General features: G+C 46.1%; 1 protein-coding gene across 2 annotated transcripts in view; it reads right to left on the reverse strand.

Moving 5' to 3' along the window:
• Positions 1-15,464: 15,464 nt before the first annotated feature.
• The window catches only part of LOC135908567 (glutathione hydrolase 1 proenzyme-like), a 102,437-nt gene continuing 98,229 nt past the window's right edge, over positions 15,465-19,672 (reverse strand). For both annotated transcript variants that reach the window (XM_065440370.2, XM_065440369.2), the window contains one exon: positions 15,465-15,749. In XM_065440370.2, the coding sequence (XP_065296442.1) occupies positions 15,534-15,749 (216 nt within the window). In that variant the 3' untranslated portion in view covers positions 15,465-15,533. The remainder of the gene's footprint in view (positions 15,750-19,672) is intronic.

Genomic DNA, 19,672 nt, shown 5'->3' on the forward strand with positions numbered 1-19,672 from the left:
CAAGCCGGCAACAAGGCACGCGCCACGCGGGATACTCGCCCTCGACCTGAAGGGAGCGTTTTACAACGTGTCCCAGGCGGGCGTGTTGCAGAATCTAAACAAAACCCGGTGTGGCCGAGAGACATTTGGCTACATAAAAGATTTTCTGTCAAACCGAACGGCGACCATCAGGATAGGGAGGAGAAGTCGGACCCTGTCGAACTTGGCGATAGGGGCACCCCTCAGGGATCGGTCTTGTCGCCCCTGCTCTTAAATCTGGCCCTGCTGCCCCTGCCCGATCTACTCACGCAAATTGAAGGCGTGGACCACGCGTTCTACGCCGACAATATTACGGTGTGGACGGCCCGAGCCGGATCCGATGCATGGATGGAGGAAGTCTTGCAGTGGGCGGCCACGACCGTGCACGAGTACGCAAAGTCGTGCGGACTGAACTGTGCTCCCCAGAAATCAGAGCTGCTCATGACCCAACCAGGAAAATTCAAGAAGGAGCTGTTGCCGAACGTGATTATCACCATCGCTGGAACTACCATCAAGCCAACACAGCAGATTAGGATTCTCGGCCTACTACTTCAGAGCGACGGGAAGGCACAGGCCGCCATCACAAAGATCAAGACTTCAACCGAACAGATACTTGGTATGATTTGGAGGGTATCTAACAGAAACCGAGGCCTTAAAGAGGACGATGCCACGCGCCTGGTATGCGCGTTCGTCGTGTCGCGGGTTACCTACTCCGCCCCGTATCTCCAGCTGACGAAGGCGAATAGGGACACCCTATACACGATGCTTCGTAAGGCAATGAAACAAGCACTGGGCATGCCCTTTTACTCGTCCACTCAAAAACTGCTAGACATGGGCGCCCACAACACAGTGGAGGAGCTCATCGAAGCCCACCTCTCTAATCAGAGAATCCGGGTCAGTCACACGGAACACGGACGAGCCGTCCTACGCAAAATAGGATGGCAGATCGAGCCAGTACCCATAAAGATGGCCCTTACGGAAGACTGGAAAACGATCATTCTGGCAAAACCCCTTCGCCGGAACATGACGCCGGGCAAGGACGACGAGAGGCGCACCGCGTGAGCCAAAGCCCTAGCCCGGAAGCTGGAAGAGAACCCCAGGGTCCTCTACGCGGACGCCTCGCTCCGAAAACACAGTGACCATGCAGCGGTGGTGGTTACATCAAAACACAGGCTGATCGTCAGCGCGTCCCTGAAGACAACAAACCCCGCAGTTGCCGAAGAAGCAGCCATGGCCCTCGCACTCGCACAGCCGAGCGTGGACACCGTAGTCACCGACTCAAAGACAGCCTACAGAAGCTTCCGCAGGGGGGTAATGTCCTCCGCGGCCCGAGCCATTATAGCCAAGTACAAACCTCCGGAAAGAGCCATAGAGCTCGTGTGGGTCGCAGCTCACTCGCAGGTAGTAGGCAACACCATCGCCGACTACCATGCCCGAGAAATGTCAATCCGGGCTTACCGCACCAGGTTACCAGCTTTCGGGACATTACCCGGATGTGCCGATAGGAAAGTTGCAGACTGCAAGAACCGCACCCCAAACTCATCAGGCAACAGCAGACGATCCTGCGTCGAGCGCAGGCGGGATCGCTTGCGCATCCCGTACTCATGAACCGCATGTACCCTGCGGAATACTATATGCTCTGTCCTTTTTACAGAAGAGGAAAGGGCACCCTGCTGCACGTCTTGGCAGAGTGCACAGAACTCAAGACCCCCCCTCCTCCCCTTCCCACCAACACCCCCAATGCGCAACCCCTTGAGCGATGGGCGACCTTCTTATCCAGCCCCGCCCTACCGATTCAGCTCGCACTGACGGACAGGGGTCAGGAGCTGCTGGAAACATATGGGTCCCGTAACTAGGGAACCATCCCGTGTGGTGCCTGCGTGCACCAACGATTTATTTCGGGCCCAGTAAATGTTGCTTCATCATCATTGATTTTTTAGCTACTTTGGAAATGGTACAGTTTAATGTCATCACGTCATCCTGTGGCGATAGCAACGCTTCATCTTGCCCAGCATACGCGGCGACATGTGAAGATGGGAACAGCGCACTAGAAGCCGTCTCAGGCAGGCCTTCTGATTTCAACATCTGTTGTACTTAGCCTCGCAGAAGAACTTCTATGCCACCGTGGGTGCACGTATGTCCTGACCAGTCGATTAATCCAAGACTGCCTGGAAAGCATCTCAATCTTGCGGATGAAAAAGCCCACCACAAGTGCATTCGATGTCAAATGCGCTTTGAAGCTGTTTGCGTAGGGCAGTTTCTACACACCCCGAAGTCAACAAGCTACAACACTCATGACAGCCTGCACCTCGCCGACCTTCTTGGTCCAACTCTGTAAAAGCAGCTTGTCGAGGTTGAGGATGACGAGGAGCACCTAGAGGACCTTCTTATTGGGGAAGTTTTACCAACCGAATGTGACATCCTTGCCTACTTTGGAGGATTTCTTCTCAGGGCTGTAACGAAGGCAACAGGGAATTGTGAGCTACGCAGGTCAGTATTAGTTGGAGAAAATTAAAGTTACAATGCACTTGTCGACTTAAAGGAGTACGCAAAGGGGGCTCGCAACCTAATAAGACCCAGCAATGAAGTGATGGTTGTCCTGGTTCCCTTTGAGGACCATTTCAAGGCATTTGTCTCAGCTGATACAATCTTGGACATGAAGGCTCCGTTCAGGGCCATATCAAGGTTCCTGGCTGAAAATGTGGAGGTTAATCTTGGAGTAGTGTGTAGTTCGCACAAAGAAAAGGTTGAAAGGTTGCTTTTGAAGAAGTATGTTAGCTCATGCTTGCGAATGCGTCTTCGACAACAAATGGCTCGAAGTGCTGAGGCACATTCGAGCAAGACGTATGCTAGAATAAACCTTTCGTACGTCAAGCAACATGATCAAGAAAGAACCTCCTTGTCGCCTGCTGTTTTCAATTCTGAACGGAGTGGCATAGTGTGGATACAGACTGTAGATTATCTGCTGGATACGACTTATTGATTTTTCTTTTTTAGTTTGCATGGCATTGGTCATTAAAATAAAACTTCGCAAAGTAGGCACTTGGGGAGGGGGGCAATTGTGCCGCATATGCATGTTTTGGCTGATATGTAAAGCCGTCAGCCAAATAGTAGACCAAACAGGTCACTTCGTAAGTAGAGTCCTCCTGTTAGACGACTTCAATAGGCAACACACTGCACACCTATCTGCTGTATTTATTGTGTATAGGACGCCGTTACATTAATTGTATATACGCGTTTCGACATCTTTTCAATCTGCTTGCTAATACAATTTTAATTGTCCTTTGTAATTTGCTTTATTCCGCACATTTTGTGTTAATGGTGTAGTTGGTTAGAAAGGCCTTCCTGCTCCAAGGATTACAGACCACAATGATAATGTGCGAAGCTGCACCTTTATTATTAATTACTGTCTATCTCAAATATTTGCTTGTTTTTCTACTTGTTTTCAGTAATTGTGTCTATCCGCTGTATATATTCACTTTTCCTTTGATTTCATTCACGTTTTGCATTATTTTGTTGGACAGTTAGTGCTTAGTTGTGTGTGGGTGTGTGTAGCCCTTCCGGCAACAATTGTACATGGGGATGTGCACGAATAAAGTGAAGTACCTTCAAACGACAAATGCCTTATGAATTATTCCTCAGTACGTTAACCATTTGTCTAGCATTTTATCTTGCTGGCTTAAGAAATAGCTCACCTGACCACAAAATGATGCAGCCTTCGATTCTTGAACACACGAAGAACATTTGCATTCTCGCAGTCAAGGGCTAAAAAACACGGTGTTCACTCCATTGCAGGCATGCGGGGCAGAACACGCACCTGCACTTGCTTCAGTTTCTGCATTGCAAGTTATCTAGTCAGGTGCAGTTATTGCCAACGTCCACACAAACGGGGGTTGGTGCACACATGCAGGCAGACTTAGCACACATTCGATTGTGTTCGTTTTTTTTTTCTTGCTGGAGTCGCAACCAAGCAAGCATGACTGTGGAGAAAAACAAAGCATGCGCTCTTGAAACTGCACATGGTAATGTGTTTGTAAATAGTATTCGTTGGCATCATGACATCGAGTTACCAAGCCACATGCAGTGTAAGTTTTCTTTCAATGACTTTGTCTGCTCTAAGATAAGAGCTGTGCAGCGTCGTATGAGGCACAAGCAAGTTTGGCTAAGGGTCATCAACACTTGCTACCTCGTGCACTTTTCCAAAGTTCAGTCCCAGTTACTGTTATTCACGTTTTTTCTATTATGTCATAATTGACAGCGCATGTAACAGATTTCTGCCTAAATAAATCAGTATGGTGGGAGCGGCCCGCAGCTCTGCCCTAGGGCAAAGCGTCTCAGGACCTTGCTATTAAAGTTCTTTGTCTGTCTGTCTGTCTGACTGCAACACTGTTAACTTAATCTTGGAAATTTTTTTGTCTGCTTGTGTAGCCGCCCAAGAAACTGCTACATGAGTACAATGTGCTGTTAAGTACATAACCATCTTGCACAGACCTTTGAGCAGCCCAGTGGGGGGAGAATGAGGAATGCTTGGCTAATTTGTTATGGTGTTTTGTTCTGTTTGACAGGCATTTTAAATCAGCGTCTTTTACATTGTGAATATGCTACTTTCTAATACGTTTTTAATTAGCCTTCCTATTTTGGTTTATTTCGTTTTTTTTTGTGCATGGCCGTGGTTGGTGGGGGTTTATATCGTAAACCAGCCTTTCTGCGGGAATCATAGATGGGAAATGTCAATGTGCACGATTCAAGGGATGTATATTCTAATGATCAATGCTTTTTTAATGCTTTCTCAGTTATCGGAACCATTTCCCCGGCATTACTTCAGTCTCGCTGCAAAAAATAACTGTCGGACGTAACATGATGTAATTGAGGCCGAAGAAATGGCAGCTCCCACTTTTACGGGCGCGCCACAAATTCAGATCCGCACTTGATGATGATTGAAGTTTATTGGCGCAAGGGCATCTAAGGCCAAAGAGCGCCAGGACATGTGTTTTGGTTCAGTGAAATTGTGGGGTTAGTGCTATGACTTAAAATAGAGGCTGTATAGAGGCCTACACGTAAGACAAATCTATAAGTACTGGTGGATGAATTCTAAAATAATTACGAAAATAAATATAAAGCCGTAAATGTATTGTTTTTAGGCACACATATAAGTTATTGCGGATTGCCCGAGTCCTTTGCCGTACAATTCTTGCTTACGCAAGAAGTGCAAGAGAGCTCGGACATACTTGTGTGGATCAGATTGTGCCTCACTTGTGAGGCACAATCTGTTGGTTAGGATGATATGAGATGATGTCTGGAAAGTTAACTTCTGAAAGATAATTAAGCACGCTTTTAAAGTTAAAAAATGCATCCTCTGATAAAAACATTGAGGGATGGGGGGGGGGGTATATGGTTTGAGAAAAGTTCCCTAAAATGGAGCCACTCGCTCTGGGTGAAGTTGAGGACATTGAAAGAGGACATGTAGGATGGTTAAGTTCTCACCGCAGCGTGTACACTTCGGTGGGTCAGTTGCAGCAAAGAAGTATTTGTGTGTGCCGTGTGTCCTATTCTGAGTCGTGCCAGTGTGACTTCGGTGTGTCTATCAAGCTTCAGCAGGAAAGATTTGGTTAACTACGGCTTAAGCAGGTGGAGCTTATTTTCAATTTCCCTGTCCCTTTCAGCTTGCCAATGATTACAGAGCGCCTTTCGTACCACAGGTTTCATGTCCAGACCAGGTATCCAGCTTACATCAACGGTATTCCGATGAGCCGCTTGTCAAGCATTTTTGTCCGCCATTTGATTGCCTGCGATCCCAAAGTGGCCTGGCACCCAGCATACAAGAGCTAGGTTTTGTTTATACGCTACGTGAATGTTTTTTAGGAGCATATTTAATACAGGGTTTCGGCTTGCTTTGCCACAGGACAGGGCTGTGACAACGCTTAAAGAACCTGTGTATATTATAGACTTTTGTAGTTTGTGCTGTACTATATGCTCAACAGTTATCAGAATACCGTACGCTTCCGCTGTAAAGATGCTGCTATGTTTATGCAAGGTTTTAGAGTTGGAGAAGTTTGGGCCATGGGCTGCTCATGATACCGAAACTGCAGACTTTGAAGCATCTGTGAAAAATGTCATAGATTTATACTTGTCTTCAACGGCCAAGAAATGCTGCTGGATGAGGGCATTTGGACAACTCTTTTTCTTAAGTTCTCTAAAGGATAAGTCACAGGAGACTGTACATTGCTCCCAAGGTGGGATCGGTTCAGCATTGTCACTTTTCTGCAGATCTATGAAATCTACTCCGACTTTTTCTGCAACGGATTTTACTGTAGGCCTATTGAATACAAATGACATATGGAGTGATCACTTATGAGTGCTTTGCATGGATGTTTTAGGGACATGGTTCTTATTGCTTAGGGGACTCCGAGATATATACGCTGATAATCCAGTGGCCATTGATCCGACTCTGCATAGAGACTTTGGACAGGGCTCGTACGAAAGGCACCAAGTGCTAGGCGGATACCTAAGTGATATACAGGATCGAATACTTTAAGTGTTGTCTTTGAAGCCGACTGGTATACAATACATCCATATTCTATGCGGGACAAGACAAGGCTTTTAAACAGAGATAGGAGGCAATAGCTATCTGTTCCCCACGACTGATGAGATAAAATCTTGAAAAGGTTCATGGTTTTAAGAATTTCAGTTTCAACTGTTTTATACGCTGCATGAAGGTTAGCTTACTATCGAAGATTACACCCATAAAATTTTGTTCTTTTCTATTTATCAGGCTTCTCCCATGAATCGTAATGCAAGGGTCTGGACAAATCCCTCTTCGTCTAGAAAACAGCACACAGGAAGTCTTTTCTTTCTGCACTGAATCTAAACCCGTTTTCGTCTGTTCATTTCGTGAGCCAATTAACACTCAACTGTATCTGGCGTACCCATATTGATAAGTTGCAATATTTAAAGCTGATTTGGATATCGTCCACATAGACAGAGTAAGACACCATAGGTGGTATAACAGAGCGGAGAGAGTTCACATTGATTATAAAAAGTGTGCAACTTAGCAGTCCTCCCTGTGGTACACCGTTTTCCTGAATACAAATTCAGGATAGTACATTACCAATTCTTACGCGCAACTTTCTTTCCGATAAGTTATTTTGCAAAATGTTCAGCATACTACCACAACTACCATAGGACGACAGGTCTTGCAGAATACCGTATCTCCAGGCAGTATCATATGCCTTCTCAAGATCAAAGAATACAGATAGACAGTATTGGGTGTGTACAAATGCATCACGTATATATGATTCAAGGAGAACAAGATTACCGGTTGTAGACCTCGCTCTTCGGAAGCCAGATTGGCGAGGGTCCAATATACCGTTATAGTCCAAAAAGAACACAAGGCGACGGTCAATCATTTTTTCAAACACTTTGAGCAAGCAGCTAGTGAGTGCATTTGGTCTGGAACTGTTAACTAAGGAAGAGTCTTTGCCGTGTTTGAGTATTGGTAGGACTATTGCTTCTTTCCAAGATGAGGGTATATGACCAGTAGCAAATATCTTATTGTAAAGGCCTAAAATGCAGTTTAGGGTCTCATAAGGCAGATTGTTGATTATTTCATAAGTTATTGCGTCAGAACCTGGAGCCGAGCTACCACAAGAGCCTAGGGCAAGTTTGAGTTCATGGAATGTTAACGGTCTATTGTACCCTTCTGATGACTCGTTTGGACGCAGAGAAATATTTTCAGCTATTCTTTTATGCTTTAAGAAAGTTTCGGAAAAATTTTCCGAACTTGACACTCTCTCAAAGTGCTCGCTAAGAGTGTTTGCTTGGTCTCCTATTGACTCACCAGAGCCATTGACGAGAGGGAAAGGATTTGGGCGTTGTCCTTTTAGTTTACGTACCCTGTTATATACTTTGCTAACATCCGTGTATGAGCTTATTGAGGATATGTAGCGTGTCCAGCTTTCTCTTTTGGATATTCGGCGGATGCGGCATCCATTTGCTTTGCACCGCTTAAGTTCTGTAAGGTTTTCTGTGGTTGGATAGCGTGAAAATCTACTCCATGCTCTGTTCTGGCGTTTCTTTGCAGTTTCGCAGTCTTTGTTCCACCACGGCTTTGGATTGACTTCATCTGTGCAGGACTGAGGTATTCAGTTTTTAGCAGAACAGAGGATATGTTCAGTGATGTAGCTGGCCAGTTCCTCTACACCTAGGTGGTCCACATCTTCCAGGCACAGTTTACATATGTTTCTGAACTTTGACCAGTCTGCACTATGAATTTTCCACTTTTTGGTGTAAGCTGGTCCATCGTACCATTTTGTTGTTTCTAGGAGTATTGGGAAATGATCGCTCCTATAAGGATTACTGATAACTCTCCATTCCAGGTATGGAAGAAGTGATACTGACCCTATGGCTAAGTCTATACACGAATACGTGTTGGGGGTAGGACTGTAAAAAGCTGGCTCTGTCTTGTTAAATAGACAGGCTCCAGATGAAAGAAGGAACTTTTCAATTGCCCGTCCTCTCGCATCACATCTTGAGTCACCCCAGAATGTGCTGTGAGCATTGAAGTCTCCGTTTATAATATAGGGTTCTGGAAGCTGGTCAGTCAGCTTTTCAATTTCTGCAATGTCAAAGCTTTGATCAGGCGGTAAATATACAGAGCAAATAGTTATAAGTTGGTTGAACAATATAGCCCGAACAGCCACTGCTTCAAATGAACTTTGGAGTGATACATGCTGGCATGCTACTGACTTTTGGGCTATGATTGCCACACCACCTTAAGAAGAATTGCCATTATTTCTATCTTTACGGAAAATTATGTACTGTTTTAAGCAGTTCTGGTGTGTAGACCTTAAATGTTTTTCTTGAACACAGAACAGTCATGGCTGATATTGCTCTATTAGATTTTTGACGTCATCCAGATTACGAAATAGGCCCCTGGCATTCCACTGAATTATTTGTGTAGCCATATTGAGGAAGATTTTTGTTGTCTGTGTTCAAGAGCAGGTGGTAAAGGCAGATGGATATGTATACAAGGGCAGTAACCGTTTAGGTTACCAGTCCCTTTCTTTGAGCAGTTACAGGAATTTTCTCTCTCCCAGCGCGCTCCCGAGAGCGCTGATCTTTCGGCGTCGATGACGCCGGTGATTTTTGATCGACCTCCATAACCTTCTCTGAAGCGCTGAAGGATCGTGAACTAGGCGCTGAAACTCGCATCCCAGGCCGTGGAGTTTGGATTAGCTTTGGAGCCTGCGGAACCGGAGTCGGCAGGTCCACCTTCGATGTTGATGGAGCAGCACTTGCTGCGGCCACCAAGGGGGCAGGCGGAGTGACTACCGGACCACTATCAGTGACCGCGGTAGACTCCCGAGGGATTTGTGACACTGCCCCCATCGCGCCACCTCGGAAAAGCTTGTGTGATTTAAGTATGACAGACGTTTCCATCCTTCGTGAAATGTTATATTTTCTTTGACCTTTAATGCAATGATTTCTTTTTTTCTTTCTTCCATTTAGGGCATGTTGTAGAGTAGCCTGGATGGCTTCCATCACAGTTCATGCAATGTGGAGATGAGCCGCAAGTATCTGATGGATGATCGTTCGAGCTGTATTTTGCGCAAGTCTGCCTTCCTTGGCATGTCTGGGATCCATGCCCATACCTCTGACACTTAAAGCACCATCGAGGATTTGGGAGGTACGGCCTAACACGTACATTGATATAGCCTGCATCCAATGTACTAGGCAGTAGACTGGTACCAAAGGTTAATACGATGTGCTTTGTTGGAAGTTGTTCATTGTTCCTGCGGATTAGGATTCTTTCTACTTTGATCACATTTTCGTCCTGAAAATCTTCAAGCAGCTCTTCGTTACTAAGGTCTAAGAAGTCGTCTTCAGAGATTACTCCACGGCTCGTGTTCATGGTTCGATGTGCCGACACAGTGACTGCTACATCGCCAATGCATTTCAAGTCATTAATTTTATCGTGTTGTGTTTTATCCTTCAATTCAAGGAGCAGGTCTCCATTCGACATCTTTGTAGCTTTGTAGCCAGGTCCTATGGTGTTTGCGAGGCATTTCGCCACCAAGAAGGGGGAGAGTTTACGCACGCTCTTGTTGGCTTCATTGTGGATTACCTGGTATTTAGGGAAGTGTTCTTGATTGTTCTTCAAGAAGAATTGAAACGTTGCATCGGCGCGCCCTTTTTTTAGAGGGCGATGAAGGGAAAGTGGTTTACTACAAGCCATATAGGGGTCTTGAGTTCGGCAGCAGCGTCAACCGCCCACCACCGAGCCCAACATGGAGACGGAGCAAGTCTTACGAGTAAGACAAGCCCTCGCCAGTTGTACGGTGCTACTATAACCCAATCTGGAGAACCCAAGGCTGGCCACCCACACAAGGTTATCCCTCGCTGCCAGGAAAGTCGGAAGTAAATAGAAGAGAGGAGAAGACAGGAAAGATTGAAAGGAAGAGAGAGAGACGCAGAATGGAGAGGGGGACAGGAAAAGACAACTACCGATTTCCCCCGGGTGGGTCAGTCCGGAGATGCCGTCTATGGGAAGCAGAGGCCAAAGGAGTGTGTTGCCTCCGCCGGGGGGCCTCAAAGGTCAAAACACCCAGCATCAGCTCAACCCCCAGGATCCCCTTTCCCCAGACACGGCTAAGCCGCGCACGGCTACACGCGGGAGGGTCCAACCTTCGTGTGCTCGGGTACGTGGTGTCGCAACACACCAAACGCCTGCTGACGCAGACGCCCCTGCGGGGTCACATCGGCACTTGCTTCAGTTATTGCGTAATTACAGTTAAGCACGAGCGTTGGCAATGTTCAAACAAATGGGGTTGTCGCACGTGCACAGGACCTAACACACGTACTGTGTCCTATACGTGTCCTTTTTATTAGGGGCACGAGTATCGACTGACACTCTTGTTTCTTGAGCAGCACTTCCGGTACACCTCCTAAGATGACCGGGGACGAAATACAGAAAAAAAATAGTAGAGTACAAAATTCATCAGTTCCATTGGAGATATGATGTCAGAGCATAACTTTATGTAGTTACAAACTGAAGTGTCTGGAATAACTAGAATTAATTGGCTGAGACAAAATTTTAAATCAATAATAAAAAATATAAAAGAAATAGTACAGTGCAAAATTCGTGGGTTTCTTTATAGATATATCAGTGCATAAGTTTATGTAGTTACAAGTTGAGTCACTGAAGTGTCTGGAATATTCAGAATTTAGCTGAGACAAAATTCTAAATAAATCAGAAAAAAAAGAAAATAAATAGTACAGTACGAAATTCATGGGTTTCACTATAGATATTATATCAGAGCATAAGTTTAGTTACAAGTTGAGTTATTTAAATACCTGGAATAATTAGAAATTACGGATTACCGCACACAAATGCACATAACACCAACGCCGAGGTGCGAGTGCTACTAAGAGACACCAAAGTCAAAGATTAAGGTCGCCTACCGTTTTTATTGTGCCCTTTTTCAATGTTAAGTATGCATTAGCCCAGTAACATATACTTTTAAGATTTAACACACCGTATAGCACGAATGTATTTTCTTCATTCCTGTACTCAGTTTCATACAACTGTGGAGCAGAAGCAAAACATAGGCTTCGAAAACTGCATATCGTCATGTTCGCTTAAATGGACAGCATGAGCTAGCTATCGTGAAACCGAGCAATCGGGTCGAGATAGCGGTGAAAGTTTTCTTTAAAGGTCGGTTTTGCTTGCTTATCGCACTAGGTGAAAGCAAAGGCGACGGATGTGCCATACACGTCTTAGAGTGAAGGCTAGAGTGCGGGATCTGCTCACCGCAGGACGGTCTGCTGCGGCCAATAAGGTGCTAAGCGCATGCAAAAAGTGCTGAAGGGGTTAGATCACGGGACACAATCGCTGAGGCTGCGCATTAGTTTACAGTGTGTATGTGGGACTGTCACTGTCCACAGTAGCGACAACATGACAACTACGGACTCCGACGATCCCATTGAATACCCATGTGGCTGCCGAACAGACTCACTGCAGCGAACGAATGAGCTGCGGCCAGATTTCGCCCGAGAACGCAGCCTTCCTACCTTCCATCGTCGCCGGTTTGAAGTTAAATTGGAACCATGCGCTGGAAATCGAACTCCGGTAAGAGCAGTACCAGCTCAGAACGTTTCCAAATGGGTAAATTGGCGGGAGTTCAGCGTGGAAAACGAATACAGAAGCGGTTTAGGCGCCCCTGAACCTTCGCAGAGAATGAAAATAGCTGCCCGCGAAATTTAGCGGCCGCTTTTTACCTCACGGCGGTTCTTCCGCCCGATTTGGCTGCGGCCTGCGGCAATTTCGTCAGAAATGTCACCGCCCCAAAAACGCGGTACACGAAGGCTCCCTAATGTGCCACGCACTCTCGTGTTCCCGCTAACAATAGACACACCTGTACACCGTAACATTATTATCTACTTCCAAGTCACCCTACAGATTTGCTTCCTTTGCGGGGGCCTATCATACAGCAATGCGCGACACACAATTGCTTGATGGAAAAGGGAAAGTGAAAAGTTAATATCAAATCCCAGCACTGAAGTGCGACTGAGCTAGTTAGTAGGGATGCATTTGACAAACACAGTGGGCAGAGACCATGAGACAGAGTGTACACACAAAAGAAACGACTACGTATATATATATATATATATATATATATATATATATATACATATATATATATATATATATATATATATATATATATATATATATATATATATATATATATATATATATATATATATATAAATTGATTTCATTTGTTTATTGATACTGTCACTACTGTCAGTCCTTGACGCGCTAATATACATATACATAATCGGAGAAGTGCATTAGTGCTCTTAGACTAGGCAATAAAAAAGAAAGAAAGCCCACATGCAAATGAGCCTGCACTGATGATATAAAACACATAAGAATACATTTACGCAGAACATTACTCACTTATTATATCCCAATATAAATACAGAACTACAAGGTAAATAACAACGGGGTACATCAGGCTAAACAAGGCACTGAATTGGTTCAAAGATAGCATTGCCCAATTTTGTTTTGACAACTGAATCAGGTTAAGAATTCCACTAATGAATCGCCCTGGGAAAGAAAACTGTACCTCAAGCACTCATTGTGCTCTGTTGAAGGGGGATATACTTACTTTGTTTGCGCCCTGATGTTTCCTGTGTCTTGGAATAAACCGCGGAACGGTTTCTCCAATAATAAAGTTCCTCCTCCTCCTCCTGTGTCTTGATTTGGAAATACCTGTATGTTATTTTTTCACGATAATGAGTTACTAATAACAGGAACTTAAGCCTTTCTAACTCGGTACGCATTTGTAGAGGTGCCAGCTCTGCAAGTTTATATAATTCGATCGGAGACTGAAAACGGCGGTATTTATTAAATTTGAACATCTAAAGTCAGGCGCTAGACTCCATCAACTCCTAAACAGTTACATGGGCGTAGGGATTACATGTTATTTTAGCGTAATTAGTTGGGGGAAAATGAGACATACACCCAATCGTAGTAATTGCTGCAAAGGAAAGCAATACGGGTTTCTCGAAAAAAAAAGAAGCCTCGCAGATGAAGAACAATTTCTTCTCTTCCGGAACTCGAACCAGGGAGCAACGCCCTTCTGGGGCAGCCACTCTACCATCTCAGCTAACCAGGCGGCTAGGAGATGGCTGGGCGAAGTCGAATTTATCGACAACTCGAAGCAAGGGCAAGAGTTTGACATAATGGTTCTGGGTAAATCTGCAAGGTGGAGAGAAGTAACTATGGGAAAATGAGACGTCCGCCCAATCGTAGCAATGGCTACAGTGGAAGCCAATACTGGTTCCTTGAAAGAAAAGCCTCGCGGTTAAAGAGAAATTTGTCCTCGTCCGGGGCTCGAGCCCGGGACCACCGCCTTTCCGGGGCAACCGCTTCACCATCTCAGCTAACAAGGCGACTAGCCCGATGGCAGGGCGAAGTCTAATTTATCGACAACTTGAAGCAAGGGCAAGAGCTTGACATAATTGTTCTGCGGAATTCTGCAAGATGGAGAGAAGCAATTAAGGGGAAATGAGACATCCACCCAATCGTAGCGATTGCTACAGAGGAAACCAATAAGGGTTTCTCGAATGAAAAGCCTCGCATGTAAAAAAAATTCGTCCTAGTCCGATACTCAAACCCCAGACCATAACCTTTCCGGAGCAACCGCTCTACCATATGAGCTAACGAGGCGGCTAGCAGATGGCAGGGCGAAGTCGAATTTATTGACAACTCGTAGCAAGGGCAAGAGTTAGACGTAATGGTTCTGCGGCAGGATGCGTATTTGCATACTTCCTCCTGTTTTCATAGTAACTATGTAACAGTGAGATATGCGCATTCGGTCCAATATCATGGCGTGATCTTCGACCGTGATCTCTGTTGGAACTCACACCTTCCTTTTGTTTGCCAAAGACTTCGTGCTGTACCTTGTGTCCTGTATAACATTAGATATTTTATGCCCTTTTCTGTCCGCAAATGTGTCACACACGCTCTAGCCTAAAGTGTGCTTAGATACGGAATCACTGTTTATGGTCATGGCACGGTTCGATGGCAGCGCAGGGTGAATTTGACATTTTTAGAAGATTAAGGCTTCCAAGTTTTAGCGCTTTGTTAACGGAAACTATTGTGTTTAACCATTTCTGGTACAGTCGGTTCACCATTCCGTATGTTCCTGCACCTGATTTAAGACCAAAATAGCGTTACTGCATTCCTCGCTCCTCAACCCGGTATGGAAAGCGCACGCGTAAATACTATGTACCTGCCCGCTTCAATAGTATGCCACCCAGTGTATTCCGCATAAATACAAAATACACTCTGAAAAAAATATTGCGGTATGTCTCCGCGTTTCTTCCTGCCCCATATTTCTTTCATCTAGTGTTACTCTCTTAATTTCGCATTACTGTGATCCCTTTTGATGTTGTGATAGCTATGTCTTGGTAATTTTTTTTTATTTTTTTTGTCGAGTTCGGTGCAACATCTCTGTTTTCCTTTGTTTTGCTAATGCTCGCTCTCCGTCGGGCACTGCCACTCAAGCCCTTGGTGAGGCTGTGGTAGATCCGTCCGTCAGTCCGTCCGTCTGTCCATCTGTCTGTCCATCCATCATTTATGCATGAGCGGTGCAACCTTTGCCAGAATTTAAAGGTACAAGGTAGAACGCCAACATTGCAATGGCCGTCTCGAAACAGGCCGGGAATGAGCGTTTCGCAGCCTCCAATTATTTGCTAATAACCAGCACAGTTAGAAGCTTGCCCTGCCAACCATTGCTTGCACCCCCTAGCCCCTTTATTGCTCAATACGCAAGCGTAGTCGATCCCTTTATTTGAGAAAAACCACCAAAAACGCGTGCATCCATTTTTTCGAGCGCTTTAGGTATACACTGACGGATCTGCCATAAAACGAACGGTGTAGTATGAAGAAAGACCCAGCTAGCGCTATCCACCTATGTTCCTGTTGTCTTTATTAGCGAAAATCCTTAGATATGTATCCACTCTTCTGGTTCCTTGGCAAATAAGTCCAGCTTGCCATTGCAAGCTTTTGTCCTCTTGCAGTGGTCCTTCGAATCGAGGGCTTCCCACTTCTTGTCCCGTGTCGTTCTCTCACCATCGCTGGCGCCGTCGCAGTGCACGTCGTCATTTGGGGCGAGCCAGGACACCAGGGGCCCCTTGGTGAATATTCCACTGGCCGTTGGCTGCAATCCGAAAAAGGGGTATAGTTGCGGACCGACCGACCGACCGACCGACCGACCGACCGACCGACCGACCGACCGACCGACCGACCGACCGACCGACCGACCGACCGACCGACCGACCGACCGACCGACCGACCGATTGATTGATTGATTGATTGATTGATTGATTGATTGATTGATTGATTCAACTGGCCTTAACCACACAACTATGTGATGCCTACACACAGTGATAGGCAAATGTACCCAGCGGCAAGTGGGTTTGTTACTTGCGTTTTGAAAGTTGTGTATAATCACGCTTGTCGTCCTGCCGCCCGCCCTGAGTGCTTACACTTCAGGATACTGAACACACAACGGGACAGTAATGTAAGCCCGGAACAAGTTCAGACAAAATGCGGAGCGTATAATAACTATATTTTTGGTTAGTTTGACGATATAGCGGTTCATTTAAAAAGAAAGGGGGAAAGAACGTGAAGGTCACAGTTTCTGTGACCAGAGCGATGTTGCGTCACTGTGCCTTTAGAGAGTTCGAATTGATATTTTTTTCACTTGGGCTTTTGTGAAGCTGAGTAAAGGCTTTCTTCTTAACTTGCTAAGTTCAGTCCATTCAGGCCTATAATAAACGAGGCTAAATACCCGCAGCGACGCTTACGTCGAACCTCCTCCGTCGTCCTCCTCTCTCTCTGCCTCGTTTCACCGGCAGGGGCGCGCTTAACCCAGACTGGCGTTTAAGACTCGCGTAGACTTGCCCGGCGTGGTACGTTCGTCGGGGGCTTCCGTGCATCGAATGTGTCTTTTTCTTTTTTACTGCTGCTTTCTTTTAACGTGATTCGCGTGGAGAAAAGGGGCAAGTGAACAGATTCGCAGCCTTGCGGACGTTGGGTGTTTTTTGGGCTGCCCTCGCTGTGGTGCGATTCCCGTCAGGAGGGAACCCAGTGAACTTTGGCGAGCACCGGGTGTTCGGTTACTGTACTGTTGGTGTTGTAGAGTAATGGACGTTTCGGGCGTCTAGATGACCCTTGAAACGGCATGGCTCGCACTCCTGCTTGCGCGACTTGCACGTGTGCGAGCAGACTCAAAAAGTGGCTGGTATTTCGCTCCACGAAATTCCCGCTCGAACACGTACGGTGGCTGATAGTTATCTCGGGTGGTAACAGTGTACTTCGAATTCGACGTCACGCTATTCAACTGTGTGCAGTGGTCCTTTTTTTGTTGCCTTCAGACTTCGAAACCTCCTATGGTCAGAGCGTATATCGTCTCGTCGTTACCGAAGGAAGTGTACTGTCAGAAGGCATCAGTGACAGAGAGGCCACCATTTTTTTCACCACGTTTTTAAGAACAATATCTTATTTTTTACCGTGTTCTTTCACCCGGTTTCGCAATCGGTGGTTGGCGGTTGAATTTTCACCGCCAATACAAAAGGGCACATATACCCTCGCAGGCTGTCGAGCGTTAGTCACCAACATTAAATAGATAGCATTTAGAAAACAGTCGATATGAAACGCGTGTGCGAGCAGACTCAAAAAGTGGCTGGTATTTCGCTCCACGAAATTCCCGCGCGAACACGTACGGTGGCTGATAGTTATCTCGGGTGGCACCAGTGTACTTCGAATTCGACGTCACGCTATTCAACTGTGCGCAGTGGTCCTTTTTTGTTGCCTTCAGACTTCGAAAAGGGTGCCGCGCGACGTGTGTTTACCCGTGGCCTCCTATGGTCAGAGCGTATATCGTCTCGTCGTTACCGAAGGAAGTGTACTGTCAGAACGCATCAGTGACAGAGAGGCCACCACTTCTTTCACCACGTTTTTAGGAACAATATCTTATTTTTTACCGTGTTCTTTCACCCGGTTTCGCAATCGGTGGTTGGCGGTTGAATTTTCACCGCCAATACAAAAGGGCCCATGTCCCCTCGCAGGCTGTCTGGCGTTAATCACCAACATTAAACACATAGCATTTAGAAAACAGTCGATACGAAGCGCAATTCTCGCACACTTGTAAGTACTATATATGGCATTTTCAACCGTAAAATTAGGTTTTTTGTTAATATTGAGTGAGCAAGACAGTGCGGAGCTATACTGTGAAGATAGCCAATGGGCGACAATGCGGAGGTAGAAATTAGCTCCGTTGAAGACGTAGTCGTGCGTATATATGCGAGTAGGCGGGCGTCTGCGCAGCCGCTGTGGCGGGAAAGCTGTGGGGCAGCTGGTGGTACAGATGCTCAGGTGGAACGCTCGAAGAAAAGGTTCGCCCATTCATTATCTACCGCCGCACTCTCCCCTCACCCCCCCGTGGCACCCTCCGGGAGAGCGTTCCCGCACCGCCTATAGACTTTCTGGTTAGCCGTTTCTGTTGTCTACAAACTTGCGCAATGCAAGAATGCAATGCAGCAATGCAGTGCAATGCAATGCAGCGCTGCCAAACTATGCTCGATGGAACAAATAAACACCTCCATGTTGCATCATTCCGTAATTACAGCGAATACCTTTCTTGAAGTGTTCGGTTGATCGCCTATATTGACAAATATTATCGACTGTTTTTTGCACATTGTTTTTTTTTAATGCGACAGCATTACTTTCCCAATTACGTGAAAATCGGTCGTAGTCGGCATTACCGAAAGTTGGAACCAAAAAATTTCAGACGGCGCAGAGAGTGAGAAACACGTCAAGAAATGCTCGGATTGAAGTGCAATTTCTCAGGCAGATTCCTTCAATCATACTAATCATGGATGCCGTAGCAGACGCCTTTGGCGGACGCCTTAGGAATGCGTTGCCGGTGCTCGTGTGCCTTGGAAGCGGTCTACAACGTGGCTAAAGTACGCGCCCGCGGGGGCCTCATCTTCAAAGCAATATGCAATGTTTGCAGAGTGCGCGTAGTGCTGGTAGCATTGTATGCGCTGTGCTTTCGACGCTTTGTACGCGCTGAAGCGACAGAGGCACGGAGTCTATCCGCTCACCGCTACTGCCGCAATTCCGAATCTAGCATTTTCACAGACAGTTTGCGCTGTCATCAAGCGATGTGTGTTCATGTTTACCTGTGCGAGCGTGACACCTTGCTGGTTAAATTAGTTAAAACATGTTGACGGGTTAGTTGGTTTGTATCCATCACAGAATGTGTAAGGGCGACTGAACAAGGACACACAAAGACAGCGCTGTCTCAGTGTGTTTCTTTAAGCGTCCACGTTGAGTAACCCTTACACATTCTATCATTGTTAATTTAGTTAGTAAGCGAATGTTCACAAGTTTATATGGTCGATAAATCTACTATCCTTACTTCGCACACCTATCTACTAATTTGTAATCGCAATAGTTGCTTCGCCCTTCAGGTGGAGCTGCGAATTTTTTCATCCAGCAGGTTTTTCGAGTGAATAGATAGGTGCTTACCAGGTATTCCCTTCTGCCTAAGTAGCCCTACGTGCTTTCTCAAAGGGTGGCGGAACCACCCCACCCCCCCATCACTGATGAGGATGTGGTGATTTTAATTGTTAACTTCAAAGTCTAATGCATAACTCCACCAAAAGGGGCTGGCGGTTGCATTCGTTTCGGGCCGCTCACGAAAGGCTCAGTTGACGTTCGCGGAACACAGTTTCGGAAGCTTCTGTGAAGAGAGTTATCACGTTGAGCACACATGAGGGGATATCTAGCAAAGCTAGGCTAGTAATTAAATTCAGCACACAAGTTATTCAACGCACAAGAAGTGTGCTGAAATTAGATTTTGGACGCACAGAAGCAATTGGCACTTTGACGCGACATACCGATCCTGGATATGACGTCGGCGGAATGCATAGCTGCGTGGAAGCGACAAGGTAGACATACCTCGTCGCGATGCTTCCATAGAAGCGCATAGGTTTAAAACATGGCGGTTCCGCGGTGGTTCCTGGAGCTCAGCGCCATCTGTGTGATGATGGCGCTAGAGAGCACTTCCGGCGT

This window comes from Dermacentor albipictus, chromosome 9, assembly GCF_038994185.2.
Source record: "Dermacentor albipictus isolate Rhodes 1998 colony chromosome 9, USDA_Dalb.pri_finalv2, whole genome shotgun sequence".
In the NCBI taxonomy this organism is placed as follows: domain Eukaryota; kingdom Metazoa; phylum Arthropoda; class Arachnida; order Ixodida; family Ixodidae; genus Dermacentor; species Dermacentor albipictus.